Source organism: Odocoileus virginianus, chromosome 31, assembly GCF_023699985.2.
Source record: "Odocoileus virginianus isolate 20LAN1187 ecotype Illinois chromosome 31, Ovbor_1.2, whole genome shotgun sequence".
Classification (NCBI taxonomy): domain Eukaryota; kingdom Metazoa; phylum Chordata; class Mammalia; order Artiodactyla; family Cervidae; genus Odocoileus; species Odocoileus virginianus.
The window spans coordinates 4110490-4133841 of NC_069704.1; the positions used below are offsets into that span (position 1 = coordinate 4110490).

The 23352-nt window shown below is 47.4% G+C and overlaps 1 protein-coding gene across 1 annotated transcript in view; it reads left to right on the top strand.

The window, feature by feature from the left end:
* BRINP1 (BMP/retinoic acid inducible neural specific 1) overlaps positions 1-23352 on the top strand; it is a 191719-nt gene that overhangs the window by 158710 nt on the left and 9657 nt on the right. Inside the window, exon 7 of the mRNA XM_020881105.2 lies at positions 3933-4155. Within this exon, the coding sequence (XP_020736764.1) occupies positions 3933-4155 (223 nt within the window). The remainder of the gene's footprint in view (positions 1-3932; positions 4156-23352) is intronic.

The following is a 23352-nucleotide window of genomic DNA, read 5'->3' on the forward strand; positions in this document are numbered from 1 at the left end:
AGACTGGCTCTGAGAGTTGGAGGAAGGGTCTTCAGGTGGGCTCCAAGGACTTTTAGGTTTTTCATTAAGCAGTCTGATGGATGTGGGTACCATTCACAGAGCTAGACCACCCCAGAAGGTTTAGAAAGAAGACTGTGTACTGAGTTTTGGACGTGAAAAACTTGGGAACCCTTGAGACTTCCAGTAGAGATGCCAAGTGGATATCTGGCATTTAATATGTTCTCAGAGATGTGTTAAATAAATGGACATATGTATAGAGCATTTCTATTTTTAGCACAACTTTATATTCCTTAAATCTGTTATACACTGCGCTGAAGCATGTAGTGATATCACTGTGTTCTAGAGGAGGGAGGGCGCCAAGCACCGGTGTCTCCCCGGGGCCACAGAGTCAGTAAGTGGCAGCATTGGTAATGGAAGCCCTGATTCCACATCCAGCGCTCACAGCAGCTTTTGTAACTCATTAACTCTACTTTACCCACCCAACCCCCACACCCGGCCTGAGCTCACTCATCTGATAAATGAGAGGACATGTTTTTGTTTTAAATATTTGAATTTATTTAAATCTTTCTCCAAGGAACCCTTTGATCAAACAAAATCATACCTTGGAGCCACAGTGTACCGCAGACAGAAGCTGAGCCATAGAGCGCTGTGTTTGAAAACCACTGGTTTCCTTGAACTCCGAGCCCCCCGCTCCAGCTCTGGGAGCACAGAAAGCATCCACGATTCTGTTCTTACCGGGTCACCCAGTGGAGCTGCGATGCCTTAGGAACCTGCACCCATTAGTCCATTTAAAATCCTGGGAATCTATGAAAGAGGAGAGCTTCATGATGGAAATGTGTTATGATGAGTATTTGGTCTCAAAAAAAAAGAAAAGGAAAAAAAGAAGCTTTTGATAAAATGCTTTTGCAAAGAGATTCTACTGATTGCTAAAAAGCAGAGGTGGGTGTCGGCTGTGTGCACATGTAGTAGGGATGCCTAGCATAGAATCCTTTTCCCCAAGGAAGAGAAACCACTTAGGGTAGGTGGGTGGGTAGGCGGGGGGAGGAAATGCAGAAAGCAGAGATGCTGCAGAGTAAGCTGAAAAGGCCGCAGAAATGATTGCTGTGTCACAGTTTGTCTCCACAAAAGCACATTTCCCCCAGATATCCTGCACTTATCCATTTTGAAATGTTTGTGCCTATGAAGACAAACCCATCCATCTGCACGAAATGCGGCTTGTATATGTGTATTTTCCTCCTTTCCTTTGCAACCCGTAACCTTAATGACTCAGGACCAGGTCATTTGGACGGAGTAATGCCTGGTCAAAGGTCAAAGCCATTGCTTCCTCCATGGCTGGAGTGTTAGTGGTCAAATAGGACCTGGTTTATACACGTAAATAGGGGTCTGTGCCTCCTTTGGGCTTCTCTGGTGGCTCAGTGGTGAAGAATCCTCCCGCCAATGCAGAAGACTCAGGTTCGATCCCTGGGTCAGGAAAATTGCCTGGAAGAGGAAATGGCTACCCATTCCAGCATACATACTTGCCTGGAAAATCCCACAGACAAGGAAGCCTAGAGGGATCTACTCCATGGGGTCGCAAAAAGGTCGGACATGACCTAACAACTAAACAACAACGCCTCTTTTATTAGGAGTTTTAGTCAAGAAATTAAATCATTTTCACTTAAAAAAATGTTTCTGTTGATGACTAGTTGTTTACAATGTCGCATTAATTTCAGGTATACGAAGTGAATCAGTCATACATGTACATGTATCCACTCTTCTTTAGATTCTTTCCCCATATAGGCCATTACAAAGCACTGAATAGGGTTCCCTGTGCTCTTTACATTTAGCAGGCTCTCACTAGCTCTCTATCTGATAAACGCTTGTGTGGATATGTCAGCCCAGGCTCCCAGTTTATTGCCACCCCGCTTCTCCCCTGGTAAGCATAAGCTTGTTTAGATGCTCCCATCAGACCCAAATTCTGGTTCATTGAAAGGACTGTTATCTCCGAGGTCAACAGAGCCCTTTACAAGATGAGCTGCATTGAGGGGAGAGCCGGACTGGTCAAAGCGCCGGAGTCATCAGGGCCAGTCCCCTGCCTCCAGCCGGCTCGCTGCAGTCATCCTTCCCATCTTACACAACCATCCGCTCAGCACTTTCTGGATTCTGAAAACTAGGCAGATGCCGTCCTATGTCACTCTCTGTAGATTTGGATTAGATGCTGTTATTGACAGATGGGAAACCTGAGGCGTTGAATAACAACTGTATAACAATCATGGTTATACAGCCGTCCACAGTTTAAGAATCAGCTTGAACTCCTGCGTGTCTGACTGTCTGTAACGAGGTGCTGAGGTCTTCTAGGAGTCAGAGGCTCCTGTTTTTAGCACCTTAATATAAAATATATTAAAAATGCACAGTTTTTGCTCCCAATTTGCTGGCCCTGTTTATGTGTTGAGAGTAAGTAGATATGCTAAGTAAGAGCACATGTTTGGAGCCACCCAGAGTTCTGATTCTGCCACTTACTGGCTGCATGACCGTGGCAAGTTCGTTAACTCCTCTGTGTCCTAGTTTCTGTAGAAGGAGGGCACCAGAAGCTCCCGTCTCAGGCGTTTGCTGTAAATATCAGTGACATGTGTTGAGTGTTGAAGACTGAGCTTGGTGCTTGTTGAAAGCTTTGAAGGCATTTTTTAAAATGAATGCCTAATAGACCTGAAATTTCCTCGTAGGTTGGGTTTTTTGTTTGTTTGTTTGTTTTTGACTGTGCAGCAGGTGGGATCTTAGTTCCCCTGCTGGGGAGCGAACTCATGTCCCCTGTGTGGAAGCATGGATTCCTAACCACTAGACCGCCAGGGAAGTTCTTTGTGTGGGGTTTATAACATAAAGTGAAAGTGTTAAGGTTCGGATATAGATAGATATGATTGATGGATAGACATTCTGACTAGTTAGGCTTTTTTTTTTTCCTGCAAGACAGTTAACTCCTTAATTCACTAATATTTCCAATACTGGGGAGTGGGTGAGGGTAAGTATTAGATCAGAAAACAACAGCTCATGTTTTAATCCTTCCTCTTGTTACCCCTGGACTATTCTACCTTCAGAAAATCATTTTCCCACTTGAGGCTTCAGTTTTTCCAAATGTAGAACAAGAAATCTGGCCCAGATAATTCCTGAGGCTGTGTCACCTTGTGGCGCCTGCTGACACGCTGAAACTGAGTATCCCAACCTGAGGCAGGAACCCTGGAGACCAGGAGTGTGTCCCCATCTCTTAAACTGGAGTTTCCCAAACTGTGACTTAAGGAAAGGCAGTCTACACATACAGCTTCCAGTGAGAGTGGGACTCACAGCAGGGAGGGGATCCGTGTCAGTTCCCTGTCCGTCTGCAGATCACATCAGAGAACATTTCAGTTGCTGCTAATATCCTTTCACACTGTCGCTTGCTACTTCCCTACATTTCAGATTGAGACCAGGCATGGGTTTCAGTCACCCAGCAGGCCACAGTATTTGGCTGGAATTTGTTATTATCATTTTCATCATATTTGTTTTTACAGCCTTATTTCTACAGCTCCCATCCTACCAAATGCATGTTATAGTGATTTTCTTTGTCGATCGGGTAAAAATGTGGTTTAATTACTTCAAAGAAAATATTAAGTAAGACAAGTACAAGTGATATGTGAATACCATTATAAAGCTGGCATTGAAATGATAGAAGTTTGGGCAACCCTGTCTGAAGTAAGGATGCGGGATGCAGCAAAGTATTGATAAAAGACCCATCATTGAAAGCGCAGTGGCCTCTTTACTATGTGCCAGGAGCAGAGCAGGCTGGTGCCATGTTTATAGGCCGCCAAGGAGTTGGCTTTAGCGCGGGCCTGTTTCCTGGTGGGTAGGGCCGAGCATTTGAGGCAGCTGCCGATGGGGAATGTCATGCTCAGCCCGTCTCCTTGGCCTTTGTCTCTTGCTAGATGAGTTTAAATCGTTCATGAAGCGTCTCCCTAGCAACCACTTCCTGACCATCGGGAGCATCCACCAGCACTGGGGCAACGACTGGGACCTGCAGAACCGCTACAAGCTCCTGCAGAGCGCCACGGAGGCCCAGAGGCAGAAGATCCAGCGCGCCGCCCGCAAGCTATTCGGCCTCAGTGTCCGCTGCCGCCACAACCCCAGCCACCAGCTGCCCAGAGAGAGGTGAGTGCTGGCCCACCCGCCGCCCCCGCAGGCTCAGACCTGGGAAGGAGGCGGGCGCCGGGTGGAGGATGCACTTGGAACACCCGGCCTTGCGTGGTCCAGAACCACGGTTTCTCGGGCTTCTCCCCTGCTGACCCTGGGGGACTGGGTTTCTTCCCTTTGCTGGAAAATACCCTGAACTTTCAGCATATCTGTTGTCTGATCCAGCTCACTGAGGAAGGAAATTAACAATAGCCCCGACCGCTATGTGACATTATTCTGGTTGCTTAAATGTATTATCTAACCTTAAAATTACTTGGCAAAGCCGTTTTTAGCATCCTCATCTTAGTAGTGAAGAAACTAGGTTAGTGAATGAATCGAATGACTTACTGATTGAGGGCCTTTGATCAGGGCCTGGAGTAGAGTGAAGCAAAGGAGGCACCTACCCTGAGAACTTTAAGGGAGCACTCCCTCCCCAGGCACGCAGGGGCAGAGTCCTCCCTGAGAGGGAGCGCCTCCTCAAATGCCCACTTGCCTTGCGAGCCTCAGCATCACACCATCCCTGCTCGCCATGTTCCAGGTGTTCTGACGAATGATGGAGAAGATGGGGGTGAGCAAGGCTCACAGCGCTCGTGCCCTCCTAGCACCTAGGATCTGTCTACTCTCTCAGGAGGATTCAGATTCAGAATTCAAATCCAAGTCTCTTAGACTCTGCTCCCCCAGGGCATTTATGAGCCACATCAGGGGGGTTTCTGTATCCGTGTCTCCAGGGTTTTCATGCAGGCATCATGGGAGAGCAAGAAGGCAGGCTTGGGGGTCTGTCCACCTTGCTTCTGCCGGAGCAACAGTGCTTGCATCTGTTTCATATTTGGGGGTTCCGTGTTCAGTTTTGGCCAGTGAAAGTAGATCCACTCTTCAAAAGACTGAGGCTCAGTCACCTTCACTTAGCAGATTCTGTGCCAGTGTGCGTGCATGCATGCTCAGTCGTGTCCGACTCTTTGGATCCCAGTTTCTTTGTATACCTATCCGGGCTCATCTCTCTTCTCCCCATTCCCCCAGCTTAGACCCCTTTGCTTTGCATCTCGCTTGTGACCCTTATTCTGTGAAACAAGTGGAATTTCGGCCAGCAGCGGCTCACCCTTTGGCATGCTGCAGAAGGAGGGGCTAGGGCAGGGGTCCCGTGTCATCTGCGCAGATGCCCAGACTGCCACCACGAGTGGCTTCTGTTTAGACCCACTGGGCGTCTGTGACCTGCATCAGGCCCTGGGGGAGATTCAGAAATGAGCACAGTAACAGTGTCCTGAAAGAGACCTCTTAGTGGAGGAGTGCGGAGGGGGCTCTGTTGGCGGTCAGGAGTGCTCCCCACATGTATTAACTTGCTAGGAGCACCATAGCAGAGTGCCACAGATGGAGCGGTTTAAGCGACAGAGATGCTTTTCTCCCAGTTCTGGCGGCTAGAGGAGACTGGAGTGCGTGGTTTCTCCCGAGGCTTCTCTCCTTGGCTTGTAGCTGGATATCTTCTCCGGTGTCTTCACGGGGTTTTCTCTCTCTGGGTGTCTGTATCCTAACCCTCCTTTCTTATAAGGACACCAGACCTGTTGGCTTAGGACTCATCTCGGTGACTTCATTTTAACTTAATTACCTCTTTGATGTTCTTATCTCCAGAATCACATATAGAGATACTGGGGTGAGGACCTGAACATATGGATTTCAGTTCAGTTCAGTTCAGTTCAGTAGCTCAGTTGTGTCCGACTCTATGCGACCCCATGAACCATAGCATACCAGGCCTCTCTGTCCATCACCAACTCCCAGAGTTTACTCAAACTCATGTCCATCAAGTCAGTCATGCCATCCAACCATCTCATCCTCTGTCGTCCCCTTCTCCTCCTGCCTTCAGTCTTTCCCAGCATCAGGGTCTTTTCAAATGAGTCAGCTCTTTGCATCAGGTGGCCAAAGTATTGGAGTTTCAACTTCAACATCAGTCCTTCCAATGAACACCCAGGACTGATCTCCTTTAGCATAGACTGGTTGGATCTCCTTGCAGTCCAAGGGACTCTCAAGAGTCTTCTTCAACACCATAGTTCAAAAGCATCAATTCTTCAGTGCTCACCCTTCTTTATAGTCCAACTCTCTCATCCATACATGACCACTGGAAAAACCATAGCCTTGACTAGACAGACCTTTGTTGGCAAAGTGATGTCTCTGCTTTTTAATATGCTATCTAGGTTGGTCATAACTTTCCTTCCAAGGAGTAAGCGTATTTTCATTTCATGGCTGCAATCACTATCTGCAGTGATTTTGGAGCCCCCCAAAAATAAAGTCAGCCACTGTTTCCACTGTTTCCCCATCTATCTGCCATGAAGTGAATGTATGGATTTGGTGTGATATAATCGAGCCTAGGCCCCGCGAGAGGTGGCTTTTGACCCGATCCCTAAGTGCTGGAATGGTGCATCCCCTGGGTGGACCACACTGGCTACACATCTGGGCAAACGTATAACATTTAACGGTTACAGACTCTAAACAAATGCAGGCATCAGTTTTGCTGGTTGTCAGTCTACAGGATGAAGTGGTAAGTCCAGAAGCCCCAAGATGTGGGGAAGACACACGATTAAAGGTGAGCAGCGTGTCCAGGGCACAGAGTGTCGAGCACCGCAGGCACATGGGGTCTGGGGAAGGCTCGGATGGGCGGGGAGCATCCAGAGGAGAGAGGACTGGCCGGGCCTTGGAGGGGAAGGGGAGAGGGGCAGAATCGGGGGCCTGGGTGAGATCACACCCTACCCTCGGCAAGCTCTGTGACCTCGAGCAGGTGGCATCTCTGCTCTGAGTGTGGAGGTCTATATGTACAACGTGCTCTTCTCTGCAAGACGACAGGCGTAGACAGCTAGACGTGTCCTCCCACCGGTGGGACCTGCAAAGAAAGATCTCGCAGTGTTGCCATCTCCCCTCCTGAATCAGAACCTCCCCCCCCCCCCCACATCTGGAGAGGACCTGTGGATTCCATGTGAGCAAGTCGCTTGGTTCTCTTCACATGGCCGTTTTGGACCCTGGATCCCGGGCGGCGGGGACTCAGACGTGTGCTCTGTGCTGACGCGTCCGCCGCCCTCCCCGCAGAGCTGGGCCTCCTTGCTGGCGGCAGGCCACTTCCTGCCGTGCGAATCGGAGGCTTTAATGAGCTTTCTTACTGCAGCAGGCAGGGCACCTCCCCGCCATGCAGCTGTGTCAGACAGAGGCGCTGACACGGGGGACCCCGGCCACCGGGGCCGGTCAGGCTGGAATGGCTAATGAGCCGCCTGCTCTGCCGTGAGCTGTCTGTGTCCTGGGCTCCATGGGCGCTGAGTCTACAAGCTAGTGCTGTCCCTTCTGCCAGGAAGGCTGGGCGGCGGTGTTGAGGCGGGGGTGGAGTGGGGAGGGGGAAAGAGCGCAGACTGCGTCCAAACCCTGACCCCCTTTTCTAGCCACGAGGCTTTATGTAACTCCCTGCAGCTCATTTGGAACAAGGGGGAATTCCCCTAGCCTTCAGGTTAAGTATCAGGATTAAGATTTTAAAATTCAAAAAGCCTGTCTCAGCTGATAGAGAGACGTCACTCAGTACAGGCTCCCCCCGCTATCAGAAGGTAGAGTGTTTCCATCAAACCTTTCATAAGCTCAAATGGTACAAAGCAAAGAAGCAGTTACCTTTTTTCAAGAAAGCTAAAATCTTGGGGTTTCTTTTGGTTAGGTCTTTTGTAGTTCTTTGTTATTAATAAAAAGTGAAGCGGCATAAAGCAAACTTTTGAAAAGCAGGGCATACCTGTATATGGATTCTAAAGGTCAGGCGCTGCTCTGAGCATCTCCTGGGACTAACTCATGTTCCCCTCACTACAGTGCTGTGAACTAGGGACTCCTACTGTTTCTATTCTACAGATAAGGGAACTGAGGCACACACAGTTTAATAACATACCCAAGGGCGATAAATGTTATTTTATTGTTACTTAGTAGAGGTGTTTGCCTCGAAAACTTAGTGAGAAGTCAAATCTAGGTAACTGCAGCTTGGTTTCAAGGCGTGTGGGAACCTAATACTGGACTGGAAGGATTTTGGTTATCAATTGTTGCCAGGAGTGTTCTGGTTATCAACTGCTGCCAAACGATTCACTCAAGACTTCTTGGCTCAAAGCAATGCTTACTGTAAACTCTCAGGATTCTGTAGACTGACTGGGTGCAGCTGGGCTCCCCCAGTTTGGCTGGGGCTGGGGTCACCAGGGGGCTTGACTGGACTGGACATCCACGATGGCTCACTCCAGCGGTGGCCGGTGATACTGGCCCGCCCATGCCTGCTTCACACGGCCTGGGCTTCTTGAAATGTGGCAGTCTCCTGAGACTAAGAGGAAATCTTAAGTCTTCTTACAGCTTAGCTTTTGAAGTCAGAGAATATCCCTTCTACCATATTCTCTTGGCCAAAAGCCCAGCGGAGATTCAAGGGTGTGGATATTGGGAGGTGTGGGGTGGGGGTGGGAGTGCAGAAGGAATCCTTTTTGGAGATTAAGTACCATAGGATAAATGGAGTGCAGTTGGAGCTAGGGGTGACTATTCCGTAAATAGGGCAAATAAGATGAATGATAATAATAATAAAAATCAGAAAACAATAACAGACACCTACTGAACATCTATTATAACAAGCAGTACAGCTCACTAAAGACTCTGGAGTCAGATTGCCAGGGTTCAAATCCCAGCTTCATCACGTCCTCAGTTTATAACCCTGGGGAAGTTATCCACCAGCTTTAAGCCTCAGTTTTCTCATCTCTAAAATGAAGCAAACAACAGTGCCAATGTGTAGGGCTGTCTTGAGGATTAAATGCTTGAACCCACATTAAACGTTTAGGACAGGGCCTCACATGGAAAAAACTTAATACATGTTGTTGTTCAGGCACTAAGCTGTGTCTGACTCTGCAACCCCATGCAGCACACCAGGCTTCCTTGTTCTCCACCATCTCCCGGAGTTTGCTCAAATTCATGTCCTTTGAGTCAGTGATGTCATCCAACCATCTCATCCTCTGTCATCCCCTTTTCCTGTTGCCTTCAATCTCTCCCAGCATCAGGGTCTTTTCCAATGAGCTGGCTCTTCACATCAGGTGGCCTCTTTTTACCAGGCACTGATTTTTGCATATAAATTGCTTAGCCCACAGTAGCAGTCACTGAGTCTGAGTGTTGATGATAATGATGACATATATTTTTTTTTCATCTAATCCTCACACAATCTGATGCAATTGGATTTGTTTTATAGATGAGGAAACTGATGAGGCAGAGATGGGATTGACTTGTCTGAGGTCACAGGGCAGATAAGTGGCAGGATTGGAATGGCCTTGACGACCCTACGGGTGGGGCTAGTGGTCAAGAGGCTGGTGCTGGCTCCAGGCAGTGAGCAGAAGCAGGCTCTGCCTGCTTGGGGCACCTTGGCGTGAGTGTCTGATGATGTTACAGGCAGGGCTGGCTCATCAAGGCCTTGGGGGTGGGAGTCAACCAGGAACAGAGTTCCACCGGCCCTAATGTAGAGCACTGAGATTCAGGAAATGGCCCCAGTCCTGGAACCCTGAACCAGTGCTGGAGCCCAGGCAGACAAGGCAGACACAGCCCTCGAAGTGGCGAGAGGAGGTCAGGCTCAGGGCGGCCAACGCAGCCAGTGTTTCCAGAGAACTCAGCCTGGGTGGGCTCTGGAGACACAAGATAAACAGGACACAGCCCTCCCCCAGGATCAGCGCCCGTCCAGGTGAGGGCCACAGGACCAGTTCCAGACCACACCTGCCAGCAGGGAGCTCAGCACCTCACCAGATGCCTGTAGGGTTCCCAGCGTGTATGAGGCGACGTGATGGGTCCCAGGGGTGGTGTGTGCGTTTCTTCCGCCCGTGCAGGACCTCAGCTACAGTCAGGCCACAGTACTGCAGCTGGGCGTGTCTGAGAAAGGCAGGCAGGACCCACGCGGAGGTCCCTGTGGATTGTCTCACTACCGGGAGACCCTTATGTTGTGCAGTTAAAAGAGGGGACAGACTGGGAAGTGGGCTTTGAGTTTTGTCACTACTGTAGCTAGACTTTTTGAATCTTGGTTTTCTCCTCTGTAAAACAGACATAATCATTTCCTCCTCCTGCTTCTGAGGGCCATATCAGGCTCCCCTGAGATGGTGTGTCTGGCAGCACTTTGTAAAATCTGAGTGTTCTATGAGAGGGGCTCTGCAAGCTGGGTGAACTTGAAATTAAATTCATCAGGAAGAGAATGGGACTAAGTTTAGGCTCAAGGCAACACTTTCAGGGGGCTTCCCTGATAGCTCAGTTGGTAAAGAACCGACCTGCAATGCAGGAGACCCTGGTTTGATTCCTAGGTCGGGAAGATCCACTGGAGAAGGGATAGGCTGCCCACTCCAGTATTCTTGGGCTTCCCTTGTGACTCAGCTGGTAAAGAATCTGCCTGCAATGTGAGAGACCTGGATTCGATCCCTGGGTTGGGAAGATCCCCTGGTGAAGGGAAAGGCTACCCACTCCAGTTTTCTGCCCTGGAGAATTCCAGGGACTGTATAGTCCATGGGGTCACAAAGAGTCAGACCTGACTGAGTGACTTTCACTTTCACCACTTTCAGGCATTTCCACCATCCTGCACACTCCCACCTCATTTAATCATCATGACAACTCAGCTGGCAGTGTCATTCATCCCATCTTATGAATGGAGAATGTTAAGACATAGAGATGTTAATTGACTTGCTTCATAATCACTATGAAGTTTACATAACAAGTGAGAGGCAGGATTCAAACCCAGGCAGAGTTGTTTGTATCACATCTGTGCTTTTCTATCTACTCCTGAGACAAGATGATCCCCTGCCTGCACTGCTAACTGCAGTGTGGTGGGAAACACCTCTCATTCCGGAGGAGGGAAGGAAGCAGGGAGGGAGGGAGAATGGAAAAGAGAGGGGGAGAAAGGAAAAAAAAGAGGAAGGGAGAGAAAAAAAGAAAAGCATAAACTCAACTTGAGCAGTGAATTCTGCTGGTTTCTGTGCAATTCCATAAGCATTTACTGACTTCCCGATCTCCCGCCTTATGCCAGACACTGGGAGGCACTTAAAGGTCATTGTGAAGGGGTCTTTGTCTTCACAGCATCATTATCTAGCCTCAGGATATGCTTTTGAAAAGGACACTTGTTTGAACCAGAAGACCTGAGTTCATATCCTGGCCCGGGCCCTGTGTGAGCCTGTAAGTTCACCATATATTCTAGGTTGAGAACATTGAGTGCAAAAAAAACCAGCCTTGCAGGGATGGGGACAGCCTGAATAAAGAACAGGTCACACCTCACCTTTACCCAGAACAGCTCTTTATCCATTTTCTTTATGGGAATTCTCATTAAAACTCATTTGGGAAAATAAGGCGATTTTTTATTTTTGCTAAAACAATTTGAAAACAGCTGGGGCTCTCTGAGGCCCTTCCCAGCTCCTAGGAGAAATATCACCCCCACGGAATGGGAGAGTAACTGTTGAAGTACAAAATATTGATAGAAGAACAGGAATTAAGTCTGTGAGCCGCACTGCTTTCTGATGATGCTAACTGGTCACATCTCATGAGAAGCCTACAGTTCAAACCAAGATCTTCTTTGGCCTCAAATGGCAATAGCCTTTTAGCGGAGTCTCCCCAAATCTACTCAGATCACTTTCCAGTCTTTATTCCAGGAGGTAGTCAGAATTGTTACTTAAGAAGCACATTTGATCTTGCCACATCCCTGCTTAGAACCTTTGGTGACCAATCCCTGCTCTTAGGAGCAGACTCTGAAGATGACCTGCAAGTCTGCCGTGGTCTGGCCCTGCCGGCCTCTGGCTCCGTGTTTCACACCCCTTCTTGGCTCACTCAGCTACGGCCCTAGATGTGCACCCTCTCCCACCTGAGGCTTCACACAGGTTGTTCCCGCTGCCTGGTAGGTGCCTTCTTTCTTCCTGACCTGCAGTAGATGCTATGCACCCTGCAGATCTCAGCTCAAAAGCCTGTGTTCTTTGCATTGAAAGGCTGTGTAGGGGCTTACTTTAGATGCTTCCCTAGCAGTCTGATTTCCCAAATGAAGTCCCAAACTCAGTTTACCCCTATATCTTTTTTTATCCATTTATTAACACCTGTCTCTCCTGTAAGGCAGGCAGCTCCACGTATATATCTGGACCCAGCTTTTTAGTCACTTTAGGAGCGTACCTTGGGGAAGGAAATGGCAACCCACTCTAGTATTCTTGCCTGGAGAATCCCAGGGATGGAGGAGCCTGATGGGCTGCCTTCTATGGGGTTGCAGAGAGTCGGACACGACTGAAGCGACCCAGCAGCAGCAGCAGCAGCGTACCTTCCTAGCACAGTAATTGACACACAGGAGCTATTCAAAAAAATGTGCTCAATGAACAGACAAATTATTTTTTACTTGGAACAGGGTCCCCAAAACATGTCAACACTGTATTTCGCAGTTGTATCCCACCCCCATATAAATGGGCTTCCCAGGTGGCACTAGTGATAAAGAATCCACCTGCCAATGCAAGAGACACGGGTTCGATCCCTGGGTGGGGAAGATTCCCTGGAGGAGGACACAGCAACCCACTCCAATATTCCTGCCTGGAGAACCCCTTGGACAGAGGAGCCCGGCGGGCTGCCGTCCATGGGGTCGCAGAGAGTTGATCATGACTAAAGCAACTTAGCACACAAGCACGCCATATCAATACATCTACAGATTTTTCACACATTGCATTGTATGTGGTTAGATTGCCTTCCTCATTCATAAGAAGAAACTAAGGTCAGAGGGAGTGGAGTGACTTGTCCAAGATCATTCCAGGAATGTGTGAACAGAGCATGATGAAAATTCAGGCCCTCAGACTGTGACAGTCCAGGCAGGAAAATGGAAACTGCAGATGAAGATTGTCTTTAATTGACCTGTGTCCAAATTCTGCAAGTATCTGTTGTTAAGTCCCTTACTTTGGGAAATGCACCCTAGTGAGAAAAAAAAAGGGGGGGCCAAAAATAAACTCTTCCCAGAGTTTGTTAACTTCAGTCAGATGGAGAGAAATTCCTAGCACTGACTAGGGCAGAGTGATCAGAACAGGGTGTCCTGATTTTTGTAGAGGTTATGGTACAGTAAGACAGGGGAGATTCATGGAACTTGAACTTGAGGGCAGGTGGTATAATTATTGGCATTTTACAATGACTCCTGGTCCTTGGTTTATTTTTACTTCTCATATTCATGTGGCCTTGACCCAGCAGTCCAGGCTCTCGCCAAGCACAATGTAATTGCACATTGTTGAGATGAAAATCTCTTGGAGGCATCCACCTCAGGCTTCAGTCCCGGGGCCATAGCTTCTGAGCCCATGTCAGCTTTTAACGAACTTCCTGCTCCACGCAGTGTTTAATTGGTGTCTATGAAAGATTCCAGCTACCGAGATAATCGTTCTCTCTGTTATAGGACCCTCAGTATCCGCACTGATTTTGCTTCTTCTCTCTGAACCTATACTTACTTGCCTCTGGATTTAATCTCATAGACTCCTGCCAGGGGGCAGAGGGATGTGACTTCTTGTCTTTTATTGAGCTGAAGTCGGTGGCAGTTTATTAGACTGACAGTCCCTGCTCTCCCCATTATTAGATTATGTGACTTCAGAAAATCTCTAAACCTACCTGAGCCTTATGTTTCCTCATCTGTATGATCAAGATGACAAGAAAAGCTGCCCTGCGCAGTTGATGTCTCAGTCAGTTTATATGACATATGTGAAAACTCTTCATAAAGAAATACACAGATACGATGTTAATATAATCAAGAGCACAGTCATAGTAGATGCTAGATTTTTGATGAAGACACCACTTCTGCTTCTAAGAAACATCTTTCCATTAGAGAAAATAAGCCATGAGCCCAACAAAATGTAATAACGTAGTAGAGAGGCAGTGGAATTTCAGATACTTAAGACTTAGACGGTGCAGCTGACAGGCCCTGTGTGGACCGCCACTTCCTGCCAGCGGAAGCTTGTACAGCGTTAAGGTGTCCGAGCTTCGTTTTTCCCGCTGATACGGTAGAGATAAAAATAATACCTACTGGCAGAAAATCAATAAAAGAACACATATGCCATTTTTAGCACATAGTAAGAAGTCAAGCACAAGCCTCCTTAGCAGACAGATTTAGAAACTAATAATTTCTCAGTTAATAGAAAGTTAGGTTAAAATAAGGAATCCTATAGTGCTGCACATATATAAATACAAATTATTTTAACTTAAGATATATATATATATATATTTCTTGGCTTGTCTTTTGAGGTAGTGCCAGAATCTTTTCTGAGGGAGTTTGTATACTCCATTTGACGTTTTCCTGGCTTTCTTGCATAAACCACACCAGCGTTTGTATAGTATTTCCAACTTTGGTTTATTCAAAGTGAAGCAGTAGTTTGAAGACTCTTAAGAAGCAATCTAAATGTTTGTAGATTTTTATGAGCCCTCCCAATCTTTTTCAGGTACTTCTCCTTTATTTAAATTGACGGCACTTCTTTCATCAACTGGTCTTTATAGAATTTTCCCACAGAATCCAAATGCGTTCCCACAGAAAAAGACAGCTCACATTTCATTGATTTATTTGACTCTTAATTCCATGATCTCATAGTAGCAAATACAACTGGCATAAGCAAGCTTGGGAATAAACAAAACCAGCTCTCGGTGAGAGTGCTTGTTCCTGGAGGAACCAGAAGCATGTGGGCTTTCCAGGAGCGTGACTGACCTGCCAGGAGTCTAGGTGTGCCTGGAACATCAGCCCCACGCTGACCGGATGGAAGAGAGAGTGTCAGTCGTGCGCCAAGTCACTTACAGGCAGGTCAGTTACAGGAGCTTGTCCCGAGAGGGGAGCTCTTATTCCTCCTAACTCGTCCCTATAACAATAAATAACGATAATAATAGTTCACATGGAATCACTGTTTATTATGTACCAGGCACAGCTTTAAATGCCTTACATAATTTACTCACGAATCCACACAACAATCCTATAAAATAGATTCTGTTATGCTTCCCCTTGTGTAAACATAGAATTTGAATAGCAATAGAGGAAAGAAGGGGGAGAGACATATCCCTGTCAGGAAGACTCTAAGAATCCCCTTTTGTCTTTGCCCAGATTATTCTGTTCATCCTTTAAACCTCAGATCAGACGGCCACTTCTGAGTGGTGCTTGTGCTGATACCCTGGACCGAGGGTACTGTCAGCAGCGTGCCTTTACGGCGCGCCGCGTGGGGTGTTTTCCCACCACTTGGCACCTTTGCAGGTGTGTGTTTAATCCCAGACTTCACCTACTTGAGCGCAACCTCTGCGAGGGTGGGGATTCTTCCTTTCTTTAATGTATTTATTTATCTCTGGCTGGCCTGGGTCTTCACCGTTGCACGGGCTCGTCTCGTTGCGGTGAGCCGGGGCTGCTTTTCTTTGCGGCGCCCAGGCTGCTTCTGCTGTGGAACACAGGCTCAAGGGCTCACGGGCTTCAGTAGTTGCGGCTCCTGGGCTCTGGACCACAGGCCTCAGTTATTAAGGTGCATGGGTTTAGTTGCCCCAAGGCATGTGGGATCTTCCCAGACAAGGGATCGAACCCGTGTCTCCTGCAACGGCAGGCGGGTTCTTATCCCCTGCACCACCAGGGAAGGCGGGCGGGGATTCCACTCTTCTTGTTCACCAGGGTGCCCCCCCAGTGACAGGTAACATGGCGTGTAATGACACAGCGTTTGCTGAGCTGAAGTGAGGGACCCAGGATTTGAGAAGGAAGTTGAAGGATGATGATGTTTTGAACTTGGGGTGGAAAGAATGGTTGTTTAAGAAAACAGCATATACTTATGAACAATTGAATGTGACACTGATTTCACCCAGATATGGGAAATAAGAAATCAGAGAAAGCACATAAATCAAGATTGAGTACATGGGATCTGGAAGCAGCCAGTCTGGTGTAAAATCATGGTGAGTTGTGAGCTCAGAGCTTCTGGCCCTAAGTGTCCTCATCAGTAAAATGAGGATAATAACAGTACTTTCTCCCCAGAGTTATTGCGAGGATCACCCAAGATAGACATGCAGTGTTCTTCAGTTCAGTTCAGTCACTCAGCCGGGTCTGACTGTTTGTGACCCCATGGACTGAAGCACGCCAGGCTTCCCTGTCCATCACCAACTCCCGGAGTTTACTCAAACTAATGCCCATTGAGTCGGTGATGCCATCCAACCATCTCATCCTCTGTCATCCCCGTCTCCTCCCACCCTCAATCTTTCCTAGCATCAGGGTATTTTCAAATGAGTCAACTCTTCACATGAGGTGGCCAAAGTATTGGAGCTTCAGCTTCAGCTTCAGTCCTTCCAATGAATATTCAGGACTGAATGGAGAATGTTAGGATGGACTGGTTGTATCTCCTTGCAGTCCAAGGGACTCTCAAGAGTCTTCTCCAACACCACAGTTCAAAAGCATCAATTCTTCGGCACTCAACTTTCTTTATAGTCTAACTCTCACATCCATATGTGAATACCGGAAAAACCATAGCCTTGACTAGATGGATCTTTGTTGCCAAAGTAATGTCTCTGCTTTTTAATATGCTGTCTAGGTTGGCCATAACTTTTCTGCCAAGGAGCAAGTGTCTTTTAATTTCATGGCTGCAGTCACCATCTGTGGTGATTTTGGAGGGCCCCCCCAAAATAAAGTCTGTCACTGTTTCCACTGTTTCCCCATCTATTTGCCATGAAGGGATGGGACCAGATGCCATGATCTTAGTTTTCTGAATGTTGAGTTTTAAGCCAACTTCTTCACTTTCCTCTTTCACTTTCATCAACAGGCTCTTTAGTTCTTCATCACTTTCTGCCATAAGGGTGGTGTCATCTGCATATCTGAGGTTATTGATATTTCTCCAGGCAGTCTTGATTCCAGCTTGTGCTTTATCCAGCCCAGCATTTCTTATGATGTACTCTGCATATAAGTTAAATAAGTAAGATGACAATATACAGCCTTGACATACTCCTTTCCCGATTTGGAACCAGTCTGTTGGTCCATGTCCAGTTCTAACTGTTGCTTCCTGACCTGCATATAGGTTTCTCAAGAAGCAGGTTAAATGGTCTGGTATTCCCATCTCTTTAAGAATTTTCCACAGTTTGTGGCGATCCACACAGTCAAAGACTTTGGCATAGTCAATAAAGCTGAAATAGATGTTTTTCTGGCACTCTCTTGCTTTTTTGATAATCCAACAGATTTTGGCAATTTGATCTCTGGTTCCTCTGTCTTCTAAAACCAGCTTAAACATCTGGAAGTTCACAGTTCACGTACTGTTAAAGCTTGGCTTGGAGAATTTTGAGCATTACTTTACTGGTGTTTGAGATGAGTGCAATTGTGTGGTAGTTTGAGCATTCTTTGGCATTGCCTTTCTTTCATTCCAATGGAATGAAACCTGACCTTTTTCAGTCCTGAGGCCACTGATGAGTTTTCCAAATTTGCTGGCATATAGAGTCCAGCACTTTCACAGCATCATCTTTTAGGATTTGAAATAGCTCAATTGGAATTCCATCACCTCCACTAGCTTTGTTCGTAGTGATGCTTCCTAAGACCCACTTGACTTTGCATTCCAGGATGTCTGGCTCTAGGTGAGTGATAACACCATCATGGTTATCTGGGTCATGAAGATCTTTTTTGTACAGTTCTTCTGTGTATTCTTGCCACCTCTTCTTAATATATGCTACTTCTGTTAGGTCCATACCATTTCTGTACTTTATTGAGCCCATTTTTGCATGAAATGTTCCCTTGGTATCTCTAATATTCTTGAAGTGATCTCTAGTGTTCTTAGCATATAGTAAATGGTAAGCAAATGCAAGCTCTTAGTGGGGTTGCCCTAATTGTTATTAAATAAGATTAGACCAGTATTCTGAAGTGAAATTGTGGAGGGATTGAATACCTAGCTATGGAATTTATATATGACCTTTTAGGTGATGAGTAACCTTTGGGGAAAAATACCAGCAATGCATTTATGAAGTGTTCTCTAGAGAATCAATGGCCTCTCTCTCCCGGATGTAAGAGGATTCGCTGTTTCTTCCCGGTGCTGACATGAGCTTTACCACTGAACCGTGGGCTCGGCAGTGGTCCTCACCATCACCAGGAGAGCTTTTTGAACACAGCTGGCTGGACCCCTCCCCCGGGGTCTCTGGTTCCATAAGTAGGGATGGGTCCCAGGTCCAAGATGATACTGATATTGCTGGTCCGGAGACCAAACTCACCTTGGATTAGAAGCCTCTCTTCACTGCCGTAAATATGGTCTCATCCCACAATGTGTGCACTTGGTGGAAACCATGCAAAAATTAGCTCCCTTAAGGGCATCGATAGGATACTGGAAAAGGGTGAAGGGGTGGGGAGGGGGGAGGAATGTGTTGGTTGAATAAGTTTAGGAAATGTTAAATTTTTTTAAAAAAATTCAGTAGAGAAGGAATCATGTGCATATTTTCTAAAACTTGTCTGGTCACAGAACCATTCTTTCTGAAAGTTTTAAAGGGGTGGGTTCTTCTGCCCACAGCCATGGGAGAGAATGAGTTATTGGAAGAGAATGAGTTTCTCCAGGTGGAGAGGCAGTGACCCAGATTACTTGGTGTGCTGCCACAGGTTGTGAGTTCCTGACAAGAGGGATCCTCAGCCTTCAGCCAGCCTCCTTAGAGTTGAGTTTCTAACACCTTCTGCTTAAACAGATGCTAATGGCTCAGCCTCCCAGCAGGTACAACTCCTGCTGCGAGGTGGCAGGACTGCTAACCAGCAGAGGCCAGAATAACAGCAGGAAGATGCTCAGTCTCTGGAATAATTAGGGAATAAATTTACCCCATTTGGCTGAGAGGCATTCCTAACTCTAAAAAGTAAACTATTACTAAGACGAATACCTTGTGTACAAGACAGATATACCTGACATATAGATTATTTTATTTTGCAAAGGGCTGTCACAGCAGTGGTCTTATCTGATGCTTATATTAACCTGAGAGGGTAGAGCTAGAACAAGGATTAGACTCCCCAGGCACCGGTGAGAAAACTAAGGTTTACAGAGATTAACGACCAGCCCAGTGTTATGAAATGATACCCCTTCTTCTGTTGCCCTCCTGTGTAGGCATAGCCCTTTCTTCTTGTTGGAGAATATGTGCATTAATAATTACACCAAATCTTGACTCATTCATCTGTGAGTTCCTCCATCCAGCACGTACCTAGTGATTACCTGCTAAGCGCCAGGCATTGTGCTACTGGTCTTGGTAGAGTGGTGAATAAGATGCCTCTGTTTACAGAGATCTTGAGATCTAGCAGGTAAGTAAAACCTTCACAGGACTGGGCCTGCACCTGTGCCTTACCTTGGGACTCTGAAGCTCAGGAAGGCTAAATGGCCTAAAATTACAAAAGCATACAACGTCATGGCTGTCAGAAGCCTAAAAGGCCACCTAATCTATTCATTTTATTAGAGAGTAAAACGAAACAGAGCTGTTGCTCAGTCGTGTCCAGCTCTTTGCAGCCCCGTGAACTTGCAGCACGCCAGGCTTCCCTGTCCTTCACCATTTCACAGAGCTTGTACAAATTCATGTCCATTGAGTCGGTGATGCCATCCAACCATCTCATCCTCTGTCGTCCCCTTCTCCTCCTGCCTTCAGTCTTTCCCAGCATCAGGGTCTTTTCTAATGTGTCAGCTCTTCTCATCAGGTGGCCAAAGTATTGAGGCTTCAGCTTCAGCATCAGTCCTTCTAATGAATATTCAGGATTGATTTCCCTTAGGATTGACTGGTTTGATCTCCTTGCAAATATACACAATATATTGCTTGTGTATTGCTCTGTAACACACCACCACACATTTAGAAGCTGAAAGCAACACTCATTTATTATCTTGCAGCTTTCATGGGTCAGAGGCTAGGCCTGGTGTGGCTGGATCTTTTGCTGATGTCTCACAGGCAGAAGTTAAGATGCTGAGGCTGTGAGCAGAACCCTCTTCAAAGCTCAGTCTGGTTGTTAGCAGAACTTCCTTCTTTGTGGTTGGAGGACTGAGGTTGCTTCTTCCTTGCTGGTCACTGGTCCAGAGGTCACGCTTAGCTCCTGGAGGCTCTTCTCCAGTCCTGCTTCATGGACCCCTGCACCTTCACAGGAACAGAGGTGCGGCAAGTCCTTCTTACGCTTCAGATCTCTCCAAATTCTCTCTCTGCCAACAGGAGAGAAAACTCTCTGCTCTTACAGGGGCACCATCTTACTAGATTAGGTCACCTAGATAATCTCTGTGCCAAATATCAGGACACAGTCTTGGGAATGATATCTTACCACATCCACAGGTCCTGGGGTTAGAGCCTGGAATCTTGGGGAGGGAGGAGACATTTTTAAAGTTCTGTCTCATCCAGTTACATAACTTTGGTAGTAATGGAATGGGGAAGAGAGATCCTGGGTTTTCTCTGAGGGCTCAGGGTATATAATAGTTTGAACACTTATTGCTGTTTAACAAAGTGACCCAAAGTTAGGCCCTTAAAGCACCGATTGTGATATTATGCCCTTGATCTATGAGTTGGAAATTTGCTCCAGAATTGGCTGGGCAGTTCTTCTGTTGCATAGGAAGTTACTTGCAGCCACTCACTGGTATTCCGCTGGCAGCTGGGCTGGGCTGGAGGTTCTCAGAAAGCTTTGCCTGCACATCCGGAGCCTTCGCAGAGAGGGTCAGAAAGCCAGACTCAGCTGGGCAGCTCCCCCTCTTCAGAGTCTGCTCGTGTGTTCTCTCCAGCAGTGTGGTCAGACTGCTTCTAAGTGGCCTCAGAGCTCCAAGGGGAATTTTCCAAGAGACAGAAGTAGAAGCTACTGGTCCCTTGAGAGCTGAATCCGTAAACTAAGCAACTCGCTTCTGCCCTGTGTCCGTAATCCAAGGCGTGGTGGAATCCGTCAGATTCGAGGGGAGGGACCAGAGATCTGTCCATGGCAGGATGTCAGAGGATGCGAGGCTTCCCGCTGTGCACTGTGGGTTTTTCACTTGTTTATTTTTTTCCACTGTGATGCATTTTAGTACAGAAGGGAGTGCACTGTTCACGGACCTTGTGAAGAAATATTTTCTAATACAAACCTGCCCTTGAGAATCTTTGTCAATCAAGACAGCGGTTGTTTTAGTGGATTTATCTTATAGTTTATGCCCCTTACACAGTGCTTCAGCCTAGGTAAATGTTGCTGTTCTTATTTTGTCTTCTCAGAAGCTGGTTAAAGGGAGAGGATGTTCCATAGTATAATTTTTATTATTTGGAGAGGATACCAGAAGTGGGAAGGGGGGGGGATTCTGCCAGCTGCAGAGCATTCCAGAAGACTGGGGAAATAACCACAGGGATTAACCGCTAGACTCACTGAGAGAACCCGAACGAAAGCTCCACTGATACCTGACGCCCGCCCCCGCCCCCATAAACACCCCTGCTGATTAGTAGACCACAGTGACGTTCTGTGTCTCCTAGAAAGATTATCCGTCCAAAGCCCGTGTCCAGTAATGCCTGAGAAGTGTGACTATTTCCTCCCACCCCCGCGCACAGTCACCTGGGGAAAAGGCTGTGCGTCCCCTCGGGGGAGGCTGGGCGGAGCTGTCTCCATTTGTGGCTTTGCTCAGGATGCCTCCTTCCTCCAAGGAAACACTCTGCTTCCTGGGCTCCAGGTCCTACTTGTAACCTCAAGTAGGTTATTCTCAGGTTCCCATGGACCAAGGCGTGGCTAGGCATCATTCCACTCTGAAATTCTGAAAATCCACCGCGCTAAATACGCAGACCGCTCCACCCACCACAGTTAATTGCTACCTTCATGGTCCCTGGGGCTTCCCTCATAGCTCAGTTGGTAAGGAATCCTCCTGCAATGCAGGAGACCTGGGCCACTTTTCACTTTCACTGTCTTCCATGGTCCCTGACCTAGGGTGTGTGTGTGTACCATACTGGTGCAGGCACTCTAGGAGGGGGTAGCAAATTCATGACAAAGACCCATTGGGAGTGTATATTCAACTGTCCTATTGAGGAAGAGGTACTAGCCCACAGATAAACCTAAGCTGGCTCAGGGCAGTCTGTTGTCAGTCACAGAAGCCTAGCAGTACCCTCCCAACCATGGGGGCAATGAAGCTTTTAACTAAGAGTATGTTTTGCCTTTCTTTTCTATCTATGGGGGTAAAGAAAGCAGTGAAGCCAAACCCCACCGCACCCCAAGGGGGCATGGTCGGGGTGAGGGGCAGAGATGGGTGCCGGCAGCTGACTCCCCGTGAGAGATGGACAAGGCTTGTTCAGCCCGGCGCTACCAGCGATGTCTCCAGGCCCGCGCCTGGGTGTCCTTGTGCATTCGTAGCAGGTAGGGCAGTTGGCTCACTCGGCTGACATAAGGCAAGAAGATAAGCGTCTTCAGACCCTTTCTGTTGTTTCAGTTTTTCTTTTTCTCCCCTGAGGCTCAGAAGTGGCTTCCTGTTCAGAATAGAATCCAGAGGCTCAGAGGATTGAGTCAGAAATAGAACTGAGTTCTAACCATTTCTGTAGCTCTTCCTCCTCTTCAGCATTTCCCTATGCTCCTCCCCACCTCCACCCTCCACATCGCCCAACGAACTCACACCTGGGCCAGTTGTAATCTCAGCAGTGCGACAACTCACTGGGGACCTTGAGGACGTCACATCGCCTCTCTGAGCCCAGTTTTTCATATTCTTAAAAATCCCTGATACCCTTTTCAACCCAACCTATGACACGGAAAAGGTGTGCAGATCGAAATCAGAGAACCCTTTGGAAGAGCTTTAGAAAGTTTAAAAGTGATAGAAAAATGTAACATATTGCTGCCTTAATAGTGTTTTTCTGGTTGTTTGAAAGGATGATTTTTTGGGTAAATGTTTTATGGAAGTGTTAAGAGTTATGTAGCAAGTGAAAATGGTTAAGTGTGCAGCAAGATGAATTTTCACAGAAATGAATTCCTACATGTCACCAGCACCCAGATCCAGGAGCAGGGCGTTAGCGCCAGGGTCCTCTTCGCGTCCCTCAGGCACCACCAGCCTTCTCTCCACGGGAGCCCCGCCTCTCGTGGCTGCTCCCGCTCTGGTGCAGTCTGTCCTCTTTTACACAGTGTGGACCTTTGGTGTCTGGCTTTCTTTTACCTTTCGTTCTCCTCTGAGATTCCTCCACACTGTTTTGTGTGGTTTCGGCACATTCATTCTCGAGGGTACTCCGCTGTGTTCCTGGATGTCCGTTCTCCTGCTCACAGTCCCCAGGATGGGGCTGTGTAGG